General features: G+C 42.0%; 1 protein-coding gene across 3 annotated transcripts in view; it reads left to right on the plus strand.

Moving 5' to 3' along the window:
- SEC23B (Sec23 homolog B, COPII coat complex component) overlaps nucleotides 1–15693 on the plus strand; it is a 46185-nt gene that overhangs the window by 19494 nt on the left and 10998 nt on the right. For all 3 annotated transcript variants that reach the window (XM_006776139.2, XM_015572040.1, XM_006776140.2), the window contains exons 10-15: nucleotides 2195–2318; nucleotides 3783–3863; nucleotides 8365–8454; nucleotides 9178–9284; nucleotides 10843–10996; nucleotides 14631–14708. In XM_006776139.2, coding sequence (XP_006776202.1) covers nucleotides 2195–2318; nucleotides 3783–3863; nucleotides 8365–8454; nucleotides 9178–9284; nucleotides 10843–10996; nucleotides 14631–14708 — 634 coding nt within the window. The remainder of the gene's footprint in view (nucleotides 1–2194; nucleotides 2319–3782; nucleotides 3864–8364; nucleotides 8455–9177; nucleotides 9285–10842; nucleotides 10997–14630; nucleotides 14709–15693) is intronic.

Raw genomic sequence — 15693 nt, forward strand, 5'->3', positions numbered from 1 at the left:
CTCCATTGTATCATCTTTCATTCTGAGCATTTCAGTTCAAACTGGGTGTATAGAGGAACTGGAGATATTTAAAATGGAGCAGTGATGGAGACGGCCTGAAACTATGCCATGTGGAGAATGATTGAAGGAGCTAGAAGACAGATGAGGTGTGAAAGCTATATTCAACAATTGCAGGCCTGTTCAGTGGAGAAGGAATCAGATCTGTATGTGACCAAAGGGTAGAACTTGAACCAGGGTGGAAGCTGCTCGGAAACAGAATTTGACTCAGTGTAAAGGAAGACCTTTCTTAGCAGTCAGCACTGTCTAAGCATGGAATGGACTCCTCTGGAGGGCGTAAGCTCCTGATGGTGGAAGCGTCTGATCTGGATGATAACCTGGCAGGTGTTTTGGTAGAGGGTGGGTGTGAGTCAGTATTAGGTTTGTGTGATTGTGGCAGAAAACCCCAAACAGATTTTTCTCTCTCACTGGAGGTAGGCAGCAGGGCAGGTATATTGATTTTATCGTTATCAGGGGCTAAGGATCCTGTGCTGCTCCACTACCTTAATGTGCTAGCTCTGGTTCAAGATAGTTGCTGAGCTCTAGCCATGTTATAACAGCAGGAAGGAGGAGAGTTGAAGAAGCACATGTCCCTTCCTGAAGGAACATCCCCACCTCCTTAAATCATAAAGGCCAGTTCCAATAGGCAAAGCTGAGTCACAGCCACATGAAAAGCAGTCTGGGAAACAGTCTTTATTCCAGGAAACCATGGATCTCATGATAATGAAGGTGGGGAGGGTGGATATTTGGGGCCAAATAGCAGTCACTATCAGTGGAGGAGTTAGACACTGAAATAGCTGGACCAGATTATCTTGTATTCTTCCCTATTCTGAGATTCTGTTTATTTGGGGGAGGAGGAGCTTATATTTATTGGCCTTAAATTTTTTGATTTGTTAATCCTCACCCGAGAATATTTTTTCATTGAATTTTTAGAGACAGTGGGAGGGAGGGGGAGAGAAAGAGAAACATCTATGTGAGACACATCAATTGGTTGCCTCCCACACACCCGCAGCTGGGACTGGGATGCTGGGGATGAGTCTGCAACCAAGGTACATGCCCTTGACTGGGAAATGAACCCGGGACCCTTTAGTTCAAGGGCAGACACTCTACCCACTGAGCCACACTGACTAGGGCTTGAGATCCTATTTAAATGCTGGAGGCATAATCTGCATCAAGCTGTGCTCATCTGCCCAAATAACATGAAATGCTGACATTTTTTTTCTAGTATGTTTTTATTGATTTCATAGAGCGAGGAAGTGGGGGGACCGGGGAGAGAGAGAGCGAGGAAAACATCATTCTGCTGCCACCTGATCCAGTGCACAACCCTGGCATGTGCCCTGACTGGGAATCAAACCAGTGACCTTTTGGTGCATGTAATAATGCTCATCCAACTGAGCCACACCAGCTAGGACGTAATACCAAAATTTTAAACAATGTTATTCTGTAACTTCAAAAAGAGATGAATAGAGATATTTGCAAACTAGAAAACTAAGTCATGTAAAGCCAGGGGTTCACTGTTTTGAGGCATTGAATTAAACTGAAAAGGATTTCCCACCGGCCTGGGTATTTTTCCATACCAAAGAATTGTGAGAAGAGTTGGGGATGTTTTCTCAGTAGATGACCTATTAAAACCTGCACCCTTGGGTTTATTGATTGGATGTTTGGGTTTTGGTTTTGGTTTTGTTTTTACTTTTATTTTGAAATAATTGTGGGTTCACAAATTGTTAAAAAAAAAGGACAAAGTAGTTCATCTGTCCACTCCCAGTGGTACCATCTTATATAAATATAGAGTTCAATGTCAGACTAGGAAATTGACATTGACACAATACAGTTAGCTCTATTACAGACCTTGGATTTCACCAGTTTTTACAAGCATGTGAGTGTGTGTAATTCTGAGATTTTGCCATGCCTATAGATTTGTATAACTACCACAGTGATCGAGACACAGAACTATTCTAAAGTATTCTTTTCTTTATGTTTTAAAAGTAGTGTCTTTTCTAAATACAAATTGAATTTTTTGTTTCCATTTAAGTTAGCGCTTTTATGAACACGGTTTCTTTTTTTTCTTCCTTCCTCTTTAAATTCTTGTTTGTAAGTACTGAGGGAATATCTGAATGGCTTTCAGGCATTCTAAATACTAACTTTTTTTCTTTTCTAGAGGCTACATGGTGATGGGAGATTCTTTCAACACATCTCTCTTCAAGCAGACATTCCAAAGAATTTTTAGTAAAGACTTTAATGGAGATTTCCGAATGGCATTTGGTGCTACTTTAGAAGTAAAGGTACAGTAAACTGTTAAAACTTTAATGGAAGAATAGTGTTCTTACTTATTTAGTAGTCAGACTTGTGGAAACCCCAACCTATGAGACAAAGGTAAATTAAAAGGTTGTCAACAAGGTGTATTCATTCTATTCCTTTGTTTCCTTTTTAAAAAATGTATCTTTATTGTTGAAAATATTACAGATGTCCCCTTTTTTCCTATCCCTTGGCTTCCTGAGGACGGCCTGTATATTAATGTCCTAAACAAAGAGTTGTCTGGCCCTCCTGTAGGCTCTGTTCTAGGACAGTAGGCTTAGAAGGAGTGGGGAGTTGAGCACAGAGGCAGCCACACAGTGTGGAGCATGCTCCCAGCTATCGGTATGGGGCACTGCATGCACAGAACCTTGGTCTATGTTAAGTGTCTGCCCGAATTGAAGCCAGGGCGCTCTAAAATAGTGCAGTGTGTGTTTGGGTTTTGTTTTTCCATTAGGACTGATAGGGTCCTATAAACTTGACTATAAATCATGGCAAAAACATTAAAAGGGGCTGTTAGAACATACGATTGAAATCGGTACTTTGAGATTTGGAGATGATTGTTAAATCATCTTCGTTAAACTTCAAACAATGTTCTCAAATGTTTGAGGTTGTTTTTTTTAATATGAAGAAGTATGAACTTTGCTAAAGTGAATTTCATTTAAAAAGTCTTAAGTGTGTTTGTTGGTCTTGTCTCATGTTGGAGTTCATGAATTAAGTGTTTTGTTTTGTTTCTTTCCTTTTTTCCCCCACTGATTTTGAGAGTGTGTTTATTAAAGCTGGGGACAGTGAAATAAGGAAGGGCTAGGGATAGAAGAAGCAACTGTTGGGGCTGCTTTGGCTCTCTAGAAATGTTACAGGAAAGAAATGAACCCAGGTGGGGCTGCTTTGGCCCACGGGAAAGTCAGAGAAAAGGGGACAAGTTCAGGGGAGTTAGCCCGGGACAAGTTGCTGCTCCCCATTGCTTCTCTGTTTGCAAGTCTCTTGGGGACTCAAAAGAGTTTAGGAGATGTATTCCTGAGAGGGAAGAGGTGTAAGCGTGCTCCTGAGAGGGAGAGCACCTGAATTAGTTATTTTTAAAGCAACACAAAGCAGTATATGCACAGATTAGAAGTTGTAAATAATTATGACTATACACATGGAATTAGAAAAGAATGTAGTATTGTTAGTAGAATTGTACAATGTGTACAATAATTTCAATGTTGAGTAAGCTGAAAATGTTGCATCAACTTTGGAACAAAGATAATACAGTTTCTAAGAGAGGATTTTTACCAGAGTTTTAATCAGATCACAGTGGCCCTGGAAAAGCTTGTAAGAGCAGTTGTACCATGATCCATGTGGGATCTCCTCTTGGTGGAATGATAATGCTGCCACGTTTTTCCTCTAGGCTTTAGTGAGAGCAGGGTGGTTCTCAATGATTTCTAACTTTATACTCTTATTTAATTCTGTTTCAGACCTCTCGGGAACTTAAGATTGCAGGAGCCATTGGTCCTTGTGTATCTCTGAATGTGAAAGGACCATGTGTGTCAGAAAATGTAAGGAAAACTTTCTCCATTACCCTTACCTCCTGTGCCCTGGGGATTAGCCCATAAGAAATGTCGGAGCTTGATGACCTTGCCTTGTGTTACTTGTTTGGATGTGTCTGCTGCTGAGAGAAAGGCTAAAGATGCTGCAACTCTGAGAGGGGTTTTATTTCCACTTGTCTATCTGTCTAAAGCAGTGGTTCTCAACCTTCTGGCCCTTTAAATACAATTCCTCATGTTGTGACCCAACCATAAAGTTATTTCCATTGCTACTTCATAACTGTAATGTTGCTACTGTTATGAATCGGAATGTAAATATCTGATATGCAGGATGGTCTTAGGCGACCCCTGTGAAAGGGTCGTCGACTGCCAAAGGGGTCGAGACCCACAGGTTGAGAACCACTGGGTCAGTGAGGAGGAACCGAGAGGTTAAGTATCTTGCTCAGGGTTAGAGCTGATATGGAAGAGCTAGAGTGTAGGTCCCTCTGACCCCACTACCCATGTTTGGGTCACTGGGTCAACGAATCACAAAGCATTATAGTTAGCACAAGGTAAGCATTCAGCAAAATCTTTCAGTAATAAACCCCTATGCTTGTTGCTCTTAGAGATAATACCTTTGTCTCCCTTCTCACAGAGCATTTTGAGTTGATTGGGCAGTGGATGACACTTGTATAAGCAGGCATTTGTGTTCCTTGAGTAAAAATTTCAAACATGCAGAGAAGTGTAAAGAAAAGTATAATGAACTCCTGTATACCCACCATTCAGAATCAGTAATTGTTAACTTTTTAAAAATATATATATTTTTATTGATTTCAGAGAGGAAGGGAGAGGGAGAGAGAGATAGAAACATCAATGATGAGAGAGAATCATTATAGTTCCTCTGATAAAAGCAGGGCAAATGCTCATGTAAGGAATTTGAAAAAATATACCTTTGGAGCTCTGTAGGGTTTGTGGCCATGTTAGGCCTTGGAGCTATAGGGGAAGAAAAAAGTTTTCTTAGCTTCATTGACTGGGGCTCTGCAAATTAGACTGACAAAAGACCTGTTAACAAGTGGAAAACAAACAAGTTTATTAATATGTGTAACACACATATACATATCACACATATGTACTCAGTGATGAGTAACTCAAAGGGCTGGTTAGAACTTGGAACTAGTATCATCTTAATAAAAGAACAATAAATTTGTAGAAGTGACAAGACAGAGAAAAGGGACTTTGAGCTTTTAGGGTGTCAAATTGTGAAAAAGTAGATATATGGGAGGAACTAATGGAAGGTAAGGTTATTTCAGCAAGGTTTGTTCTGTAGATTCCTCTGGGCTGATAAGCATCTAATGTTGTCCTTGGTGATTAAAAATCATTCTGCTGCCTGACTGTGGTGTGGCTCAGCGGTTGAGCATTGACCTATGAACCAGGAGGTCACGGTTCAATTCCTGGTCGGGGCACATGCCCAGGTTGCAGGCTCCATCCCCAGTGTGGGGCATACAGGAGGCAGCTGATCAATGATTCTCTCTTATCATTGATGTTTCTATCTCTTTCTCCCTTCCTCTTTGAAATCAATAAATAACATATTTTTTAAAAATCTTTCTGCCCTTCCTGGTAGAGAGGGGAAGGCAGAGAGTTTTTCTTGTGTCTGCTCTTTTTCAATTCTTCAGCTCAAAATAATCCTTGTATGAGAGTGGTATATTTTGGGGTAGCATACTCTGAACCCCTTGATTCCTCATTTGAAACTTTCAGAAATTTCATATATTAAAAGTTGAGCTGGTAGGTATGGAGTGAAATTCGGGAGAATGGGTTAGCCAGGCAAGAAAGGCACGCAAGCTTCTTTTTCTTCTTTACCATTTTTCCTGGGTGTGGCTCTTTCAGCATATGTTACCTGCTTTTAGAAATGCCACTAAAAGGGAAGACTAATATCCACAAATCCATCCATTTTACAGTCTCGCTTCACTGACACTGATTGATGAAACAGAGTTTGTTCTCTCCACTCTCCATCTTAGAGCTGCTATGTAATTTCACTTCAGAATCTTCCCTTTCCCCTCTGACCATTACTTCCCTGAGATTGCTGGTCCTGTGGCTAGGTACATCGGCTTCTGACATGGCTTTATATCAAGACCACACTGATATCAGCTCTACTCACCTGATAGCGTGCACTTTCGGTGGATTCATAGAAGTAACATCATGGAGTGGAGTGCTCCACCCAGGAAAGATGGCCTCTGAGGTGTGGGAGAGGGACTCAGTACAGGAATTCTGGCAGCTGTCCTTTCAGCTCTCTCCTCAGAACCACAAACCCCAGTCTCTCCTCACGTGACTCTAGTTCGCTCTGCCCTCCCTCTGCCGGAGCCCAGAGTCACTTTAGAAACTTCCATTTGAAACGATGGCATGAATGTATATACTCAAGATTCTATTGAAATGACAGCAAAGATACATTTAAAGTATCATGCAAATTAGTAGGTTGCAAATTGAGAGAGCATGTCATCGAGCATGTTATTTAAGGATTTTTTAGAAAGTAGAAAGCAGAAGGGTCAATATGGTATCGAAGATGGTGGATTGATCATATGTACAAGCCTTCAAGTCCACCCCAGACCTCTAGAAATAACAGGAAAGAGATGAGAATTTTAATAATGCTGCTGGATCCTAGAAGAACACTGAAAGGGACATGGGATTGCATGAAGGAGGAAATTACAACCTGAAACACAGGAGTAAGAGGGTACCTGTGTTGAGTGGAAAGGGCTGTGAGGTGCTCCAGGGCTCTCTGGCATCTCACAGACAAAGGTAAGGGCCATGCAGGGAGGGGGTTTGTGTGAGGAGGAGTGGGTATCTGAAACGCTCATGCAGGGCCTCAAAGGTGGCAGTACATTAAAATCCAGTTGAACTGGACAGACCTCAGCATGGACCTGAGCACCCCATCAACCCAGGAGCTCAAGCCTCATATGACATTTCTCTCTTTGACAGCCTTTTAGCTCTGTTCTAATCTCCATGAACCCCACCCTCATCTCTGTTGACTAAACATTAGCTCTTCTCAGTTTCCTTTCTTCTGCAGAAAGTTATCTAGAAAGTGGCCTTATCTCTGGGGACTCAAATTTATGCCTTGGGTGCATCAATTTCCATCATCCCTTCCACTTGCTCCTCTGTTTCCAAATCTCATGAATTTGCCCTTGAACCAGCAACTGAAATACCAGCACCCCAGAGCTTTCTATAATCTGGGCCAGCTGGCTTTTCACAAACTGTCCCAGCTTGCCTCGGAGAAATACTTATTAAAATATTTTTGCAAGGAAAAAAAAAGTGATATCATGACTCTTAATGCATAATCACATTACTTTCTAAACATGGCATTTCTCTTTCCTCTTTTTTTTCATATTTTTATTGATTTCAGAGAGGGAGAGAGAGGGAAAGGGAGGGAGAAATATCAATGATAAGAGAGAATCATTGATCGGTTGCCTCCTGCATGCCACCTACTGGGGACCAAGCCCACAGCCTGGGCCTGTGACTTTGACCAGAATTGAACACAGGACCCTTTAGTCCGCAGGCCAATGCTCTATCCACTGAACCAAACCAGCTAGGGCCATGGCATTCCTCATATTGATGAGGTGTGTTAAAATGTGTAATACTGGCTATCTCTAGAAGGATAGCATGTATGTTTCAGAGTCTAGTTATCTCAGTAGGTGATTCTAGGTATCTTTGATACCTACAGCATTTTCTTCCAGATGGCATGCTTAAAACAGTGATACTGCTCACATTTTAGTGAACCTCATATTTATCACTGGAGTCATTCAACTAGTCAATTAAAAGCAGTCTTCAGCCTTGTCGGTGTGGCTCGGTGGTTGAGCGTGGACCCATGAACCAGGAGGTCATGGTTTGATTCCCAGTCAAGGCACATACATGCCTCGTTTTAGGCTTGATCCTCAGTGAGGGGTGCAGGAGGCAGCTGATCAATGATTCTCACCTCATCATTGATGTTTCTATCTCTCTCTCTCTCTCTCTGAAATTAATTTTTTTAACAAAGCAGCCTTCATACCACTAAAATATCAGTTCTTTTACCAAGAACTTATATGTAACTTTTGCACAAAGGAATTAGATTAAAAATGAATATTTAATAGCTAACATTCTGTAAGTATTTCTTGTTCTAGTAATGATAAAAGAAGTGCATAAAACTTTCAAGCTAAGAAGATAGTTATTTTTCTTTTCTCCTATTTTTCCCCAGCCATGATTTGTTTCTTTCATTTGACTTTAGTGTTAGGTGCCGTAGTGTATGTATATGTGTTTGTACATGTAAATATACAGATATATTTTATGATTAATGATAATTGATCAGAATACCAGTACAAAAAGCTCATAGGACTGTAAATATAAATGTTAAACCATACTATGATTCATAATTGTACTTTTTCAGTTAAATTTTCATTTGGAATGAGATACTCTAAGTGCCCTATCCTTTTCAGTGTCTGTGCTTCTTCATCAGCATTTAACAACAGGAGTAGCTTTTTTGTTTTGTTTTAATTCCTCTTCTCGCCCTTAGGAGCTTGGTGTCGGTGGCACAAGTCAGTGGAAAATCTGTGCCCTGGATGCCACATCTACACTCGGCATTTACTTTGAAGTAGTCAATCAGGTGAGTTGGATTTCTTCATGAGTGTTTGTGTCTCGTTGTTGTGTTTTCTAATTTATTACAGGACTGGTGGCCTCTGGTTTCTTTCTGCACAGAGTGATGCTGCCCGTCTGGCATGGCCTCTTTAATTCCCTCCAGGGTTTGTTCAGAGTTAGGCAGCAGATTGTTTTCCTCACTTTATTGTTGAACTGATAAGGTCTTAGAAGAGTAATGGCTTTTATCAGCCATTGTTATATTGGTGGTTTTTTCTTTAATTCTTTTTATTAGTGAATTTTTGGGTGTGTTCTTTCCCCAATATTTTATTTTTTAAAAGTTAAAACGTAAAAAATTAAAAGAATTGTACAGCAAATATTCATATACCCACAACTTAGATCCCATAATTAACATTTACTGTATTTGCTTTGTCGCATATTTACCTATTCATCAATCCACCTTATTTTTTATTCATTTCTAAGCAAATTGAGCCATCAATGTGTTTCATCCCCAAACATTTCAGTATGCATAACATTAACTTGATGTCAGTATTTATTTGAATTTGGTTCTTTTTTTATTGAGGTAAAAATTATAAAGAATAAAATGTACAAATCATAAGTATACCATTCAAAATTCAAGAACCTCACTGTCACCACCATGTCAATCATTTCAGGAAGAGCCCAATGGGCTCTGACTGTTGCGTTTGAGTCATGTCTATAACAGTAACGCAGTGTATGGCCTCTCACCCTGCAGCACAACGCCCCGATCCCCCAAGGAGGCCGAGGTGCCATCCAGTTTGTCACGCAGTATCAACACTCCAGCACCCAGAGACGCATCCGTGTGACTACCATTGCCCGAAAGTGAGCAGACCCAGTTTCCTTTCTGTTGAGCTACTGACCAGTGTTTTGCCCTATGAAAGATAATTTGTCAATTAGATGAGCATCTCCCCGTGCACCAAAAGGTCACCAGTTTGATTCCTGTTCAGGGCACATGCCTGGGTTGCAGGCTTGATCCTCAGTCCAGGGCATGCAAGAGGCAGCCAGTCGATGTTACTCTCTGTCTCCATCCCCCACCCCCTAGAATTAATTTAAAAAAGGACACGGACAGTCCTTTAAAAAATAATGTATCAAGGACTTCTTTGTCAATCGCATGATAAGGTGCTAACTCATTCATTTTAATGGCTGTTACATGGTTTGGATGGGATGTACCACTCCTTTACTAAAGGCCATTTCAGGTCTTACCTTCCTTCCAGCAGTGCTGCCTTCATAGTTTTAGGTCTTTGTGTACATGAGTATTTCTTTCCAGTCATTTCATAGAAGTGGAATTTTGGATACTGCAAAACTACTTAAGTTAATTTGTGTTTTCCTTAGTAGTATAAGGAGAATAACCTGGCTTCTTATTAATAACTAGAGACCTGGTGCCCGAAATTCATGCACTCGGGTGGTGGAGAGGGGAGCTCCCGCAGCCCGGCCTGTGCCCTCTCACAGTCCAGGAGCCCTTGGGGGATATCTGTCTGATAGCTCCCCACAGAGAGTGGGCCTAAGCCAGCATTCGGACATCCTTAGCTCTGCCACAGAGGCAGGAGAGGTTCCTACCACTGCCACTGCACTCACCAGTCATGAGCCAGGCTTCTGGCTGAGTGGCACTCCTCCTGTGGGAGCACACTGACCACCAGGGGGCAGCTTCTGCATTGAGCATCTGCCCCCTGGTGGTCAGTGTGCGTCATAGCGACTGGTCGTTCCACCATTCAGTCAATTTGCATATTAGCCTTTTATTATATAGGATGGTATTACTAATCTTTAACATGCAAATATAGAGCAATATGTCACTTTTATATGTATTATTTCATTTATCAATGGGTTGATCACTTTCCCTGCTTATTGAGCAGATGTATTTCTTCTGTGATAGCCTTTGCCCATTTTATAAAACTTGTATTTTTCCTTGTTTATTGATTTGCAGGGACTCTTTGTATATTTTGTTTGTTGCTTATACCTGTTCCTGATCTATCTTTTGTCTTTTAGCTTTGTTCATATTGTCTTTATTCATATGGAAAACTTGTATATGTGCTCATCCTCTTTACCATGATGCCAGGGAAGACATTTTGTGAATTTGTAAAGACTTAGATTTTTGTAAGATTGAATTAGAGGAAGGAACACTGGTATCTTTTGGGTATCTATTTTCATGATGTCTTGTAGAATATTGGGAAGTTCTCTATAATTTTCTTTTGTACTATGGCCTTCAGAAATCACATGAGGGTAAAAGAAAATGAGTGTAAAACTGCTGTGATTCTTTACTGACAGTGCAGTTTGAATTTGTGTTGTTTTAGATGAAGGAACAGGACTTAGGTTTCTTTATCTTAGTGAGGCTGGCTTTCTGATCTCTTCAGTAATAAGCATGTATTAACTCTGGGATTGTCAGTTGGGCAGATGCACAGAGTCAGTTCAAACACATAGAAGCAGCATTTGACCAGGAGGCTGCAGCAGTCTTGATGGCCCGGCTGGGAGTCTTCCGAGCGGAGTCAGAGGAGGGGCCTGATATACTCCGGTGGCTGGACCGACAACTCATTCGACTGGTAAGTTGGGAACTATGGCTCTAAGTTCCATCTTGGTCTCTACTTTTTTGTTTATTTTTTTTCCCCTTCTCTCTTTTTTTGTTTTTTGTTCATCCTCACCAGAGGATATTTTTTCCACCGATTTTAAGAAAGAATGGAAGGGAGGTGGGAAGGTTAGAAAGAGAAAGGGGGAGGAACATTGATGTGAGAGAGACACATTGATTGGTTGCTTCCCGCACACACCCCGACCGGGGCTGGGGATCGAACCCTCGACCCTCCAGTCCGTGGGCTGACGCTCTAGCTGCTGAGCCACACCAGTCAGGGCTCTGCTCTACTTTTAGCAAACAAGGTCAACCAGAATTTATCAGTTGCTTACCTGGTAAATACCAAACACTGAACATTCTGAGAGTGATAAGTATTAAATAGGCATTTTTCCTCAAGGGCTTACATTATAGTTGGGAAGAAACAACACGCACAGGACATTTAGAGAATGATGCAAATCTGTGTATTTGAGAGTTGATTTAGATGAGTCACTGTGAATGCTGTGTTCTGTATTTTCGATCCAGATCTTGGAGATTTTTTTTTTTTTTTTTTAAATAGGGGTCCATGGCCAGTGAGTGTAGGGAGCTGTCTAATGTGTCATTCTGGATCTAACCAGAAGAATACAACCACACAGTAATCTCAATAGGGAAAAGTTTATATCAAGAATTACTATCTTGGAACTGGAATAATGAAATAATGAGGGCTGTGTAGTAAGATGTGAAGAGAATGCAAAATAATATAGGTATAGCAGGTAAAAGGCACAGCCACTGCTTCAAGGCTGAGGTAGAGCACCCAAGGAAGAGCCCCCCCTACACCCCCTGCCCCCAGGCTTGTCTAGACCTAGGTGTGAGGGCATGGCCATGGTTCATTGGGTCTTAGGCAGAGAAGTGCCATGGTGTTGTGCCTAGAAATTCACCCTCTTGAACTAGATGAAAAACTGGAGGCTGAGGAAAAGCTGTGGGGTAGCTGCTGGCTGCCATGTGCTCCAGGAGCCGGGCCTGGGGAAGCCATAACGCTGCTGCTGGGTTGAACACACGGGAACCCAGAAGCAAACCCTTGCCTCCAGCACCCTCTCTGACAAAGATCAGCACTGTGCCAGCTCGCAGAGGAAACGTTTTTAAAGGACCCAGGCAGAAAGGGTGAGTTTGTAGCCACGAGGCAATAAATCAGTAACTGTCATGCCTCATACTTTTACTGTCTTGGGAATTCACGGCAGGTATTTATGATCAGAGGCACTGAAAGCCCAGTAAAGAAACATATTTAACTTTGCTTAGCTCTTTGCTTGCCCTTGCTGTTTCGCAGAACCATTTTTTTCCTCCAAGGAGTATCAACATTTCAAACACAATTTGAAACTTGAGCAAGTGGTTGGCTTTATGTGGAAAGTGAGCCATGAATCAAGTCTTTTAATAATGAGTGGGATAGTAGGAGAGAACAAGGCAAGGCTTGCCAAGTGGAGGGCCCAAGCCTGTGGGAGATGGCTGTGCATTCAGCTTATGCTGGGGACATTGGCTAGACGGTTCTCACAGAGGCCAGATCGTGCAGTGGGGAGAGAGGCAGTGAAAGTGCAGCTTAATTATGTCTTCGTTTTAAAGTTGTCATTGCCTTAACGTTAGAGAGAAAGGGAACTTAGGTGTGGTTCCCAAGCAGGGGTGTGATAGCAGCATGATTCTTGTATTTACATTTACCAATGCCATACGAGGTAAATTTGGAAAGAGAAAAGACTACACTATTAAGGAGACTGATGGGGAGGGGTTTGCAGGCTCAAGGGAGGCAAGACCAGGGTGGCAGCAGTACAATTAAAGTGGAAGAAGGTTTGGAATCAGAATGAATTCTAAAGAACGAATTGATAAAACTTGGTGAAACTATATGTGAAATTAAAAAACAGAAAAATCAGCATTGACTCAAGTTCTAAGGGTGGATAAATGCAAGAATGAAGGTGAGGTAGAAAAATAGAAAAGGAGAGCAGCATTAAGATGGAGAAAGGTGAATCTTTTTTTAGTGTAAGAGTTTAACTTATTTTTAATAGGCTCAATGAGAAATTGCAAAGTGTGTCCACAGAGAGCGATCCTATAGTCAGGTGGAGGTCAGCACCGGCCGTGGAGGAGGAATTTGGATGATATTGGTCTGGCTCTAGTGTTCATTTTGTAGCTGAAGAATGAGGATGGTAGCAGGGGGCCAAGAACTAACCTCTAAGGAGCCCTCAGTTGCAGTAGGAAAATTAGGGGCTGTTGAAGAAGGCAGAGAGGGGTTGGAGAGTTGAAGGAAAATAGGAAAGTGCTATTTAAACTGCTAAAGGAGAAAATTGCCAGGAGTGTGGGGAGTCACTTGGCTTGAGTGTTAGGGGTTCAGGAAGAGGAGAACTGCAGAGACATCAGATTTGGTGGGAAGAAGGTGAATGTCAGAGATGGGCTTTCTTTAAATGGGGGGCAGCCTGATTCTCTAATGGCCAGAGGAAATGTGTGAAATTAAAAGGAAATAAAGGCAGAAAGAGAAAACATTGTTCATAAATTTGCCTTTGAAAGGAAGAAAATTTAGTTACAGAGTGGTGGAACATCAAAGCTGATAAATAGTAGGCAATATTTCATGGTCTTGGAGGGTTTTTTGTTTGTTTCTTTGTTTTCATTTTTAAAAAAATATATTTTATTGATTTTTTATAGAAAGGAAGGGAAAGGGAGAGGGATAAAGCGTTTGAAACATCGATGAGAGGAACATTGATCAGCTGCCTCCTGCACATCCCCCACTGGGGATGTGCCCGCAACCAAGGTACATGCCCTTGACCAGAATCAAACCTAGGACCCTTCAGTCCGCAGGCCAACGTTCTACCCACTGAGCCAAACCGGTTAGGGCTTCTTTTTTTTTAAATATATTTTATTGATTTTTTACAGAGAGGAAGGGAGAGGGATAGAGAGTTAGAAACATTGATGAGAAAGAAACATCGATCAGTTGCCTCCTGCACACTCCCTGCTGGGGATGTGCCCACAACCAAGGTACATGCCCTTGACTGGAATCGAACCTGGGACCCTTGAGTCCACAGGCCGACGCTCTAGGGCAGGGCTTCATTTTTAATATATATATATTTTATTGATTTCAGGCAGGAAGGGGGGCAGCCTGATTCTCTAATATAGATAGAAACATTAATGATGAGAGCGAATCATTGATCGGTTGCCTCCTGCACGCCCCCTTCTGGGGATCGAGCTCGAAACCCAGGCACATGCCCTTGACCGGAATCAAACCTGGGACCCTTCAGTCCGCAGGCCGACGCTCTATCCACTGAGCCAAACCGGCCAGGGCTTGCTTGTTTGTTTTTAATGGAAGGGATGCCTGAGAACTCATCTAGCCTCTCACTAGTCAGAGTGGTGTTTGGACAGCCTGGCCTGGGTGCTGGTTAGAATGTAGGATCCCCAGTCCCTCCCCAGTCTGACAAACCAGAATTTGCATTTTAACAACACTCGGGGGATGTGTCTGCCTGTCTGTGGCTGCGAAGTGCTGGTCTGGGACTCACAGTCAGTCAGCGGCAGAGTTGAAATTGGAATGTAGCTCTTACTGCAAGGATTTTTCCAGGTGACACTGACTTAGGGTTTTCCTCCTGCTTTTTGCTGTTTTCTCTCAACAGTGTCAGAAGTTTGGACAGTATAACAAGGAAGATCCCACTTCTTTTAGGTTATCAGATTCCTTCTCTCTGTATCCTCAGGTAAGTAATATACATTTCTAAAATAATAATAGAAGAATAAATTGTGATAGAAATAAAACTCGCGGTTCTCAGGGCAAAGTGAAGACTTGGTATGTTTTGCGACTCAGGTTACAGGAGATGAAGGTTGTTCACTTGTCTCTGTGAGAGGCAGTTCCTGAGCCCTACAGAAGACAGAGATGGCACTCAAAGAAGAGGAAATAACTGTATAGACGTTCATGGAAAGGCAAAACAGGATCGTTCTATAAGGCCCCAACAAATATCTCTAATTTGTAGAAGTTCTGGGTGGACAGTCATCTACCTCAGCAGCAAACAAACAAAAAAATGAAGCACATAGGAAGATGAATATAATAAAGGAGACCATGTTAATTTGACAGATGTTTAATGATATGTCCATGGTTATTATGCTGCATCATGACTAGGAGCAACAATAAGCAGCTTCTGTAAATAACTGCTTTTTGCAGAAACTAAGCATTTGGGAGCCGTTGGACAAGGGAAAGGAGGGGTAGTGGGGGGAACCTAAAGTAGTTGTCAGAGATCTGGACATTTACCTTTTCTGAACCTTCATCCCCATTTTTAAATGAGGAAACTAGAGCTTAGCTCAGTGGGTGGCTGTGGGGGTTACATGGGCTGAGGCCAGTCAAGTATTTAGGGCTTTGTAAACGTGAGCCATGGCTCCACAGCTGGGGCCTGGGCCTTTCAGGCTAGGCTCCTCGTTGGTGCAGCTTTTCCAGCACTGGAAGCAAACTCAACTTTATTTCATCTTCCCTCAGAGACACCTTTATGAGGAATAAATTTGAAAAAAGCGGACCTAGATATCCAAATGTGCATTATCCTTCCAAATGTGCTTTGGAAAGTGGACACAGTTTTCAATCATGAACTTGTATGGCTCTGACTCTTAGGGTTAAAAGGGGCTCAGAGGTCCCCTCACTCGACCCCTGGCCCAGGGTAGGGCTGTGTGGTACCTGATGTGTGCCTCTTCTCCGGC

This window comes from Myotis davidii, unplaced genomic scaffold (assembly GCF_000327345.1).
Source record: "Myotis davidii unplaced genomic scaffold, ASM32734v1 scaffold608, whole genome shotgun sequence".
NCBI classification, from domain to species: Eukaryota; Metazoa; Chordata; class Mammalia; order Chiroptera; family Vespertilionidae; genus Myotis; species Myotis davidii.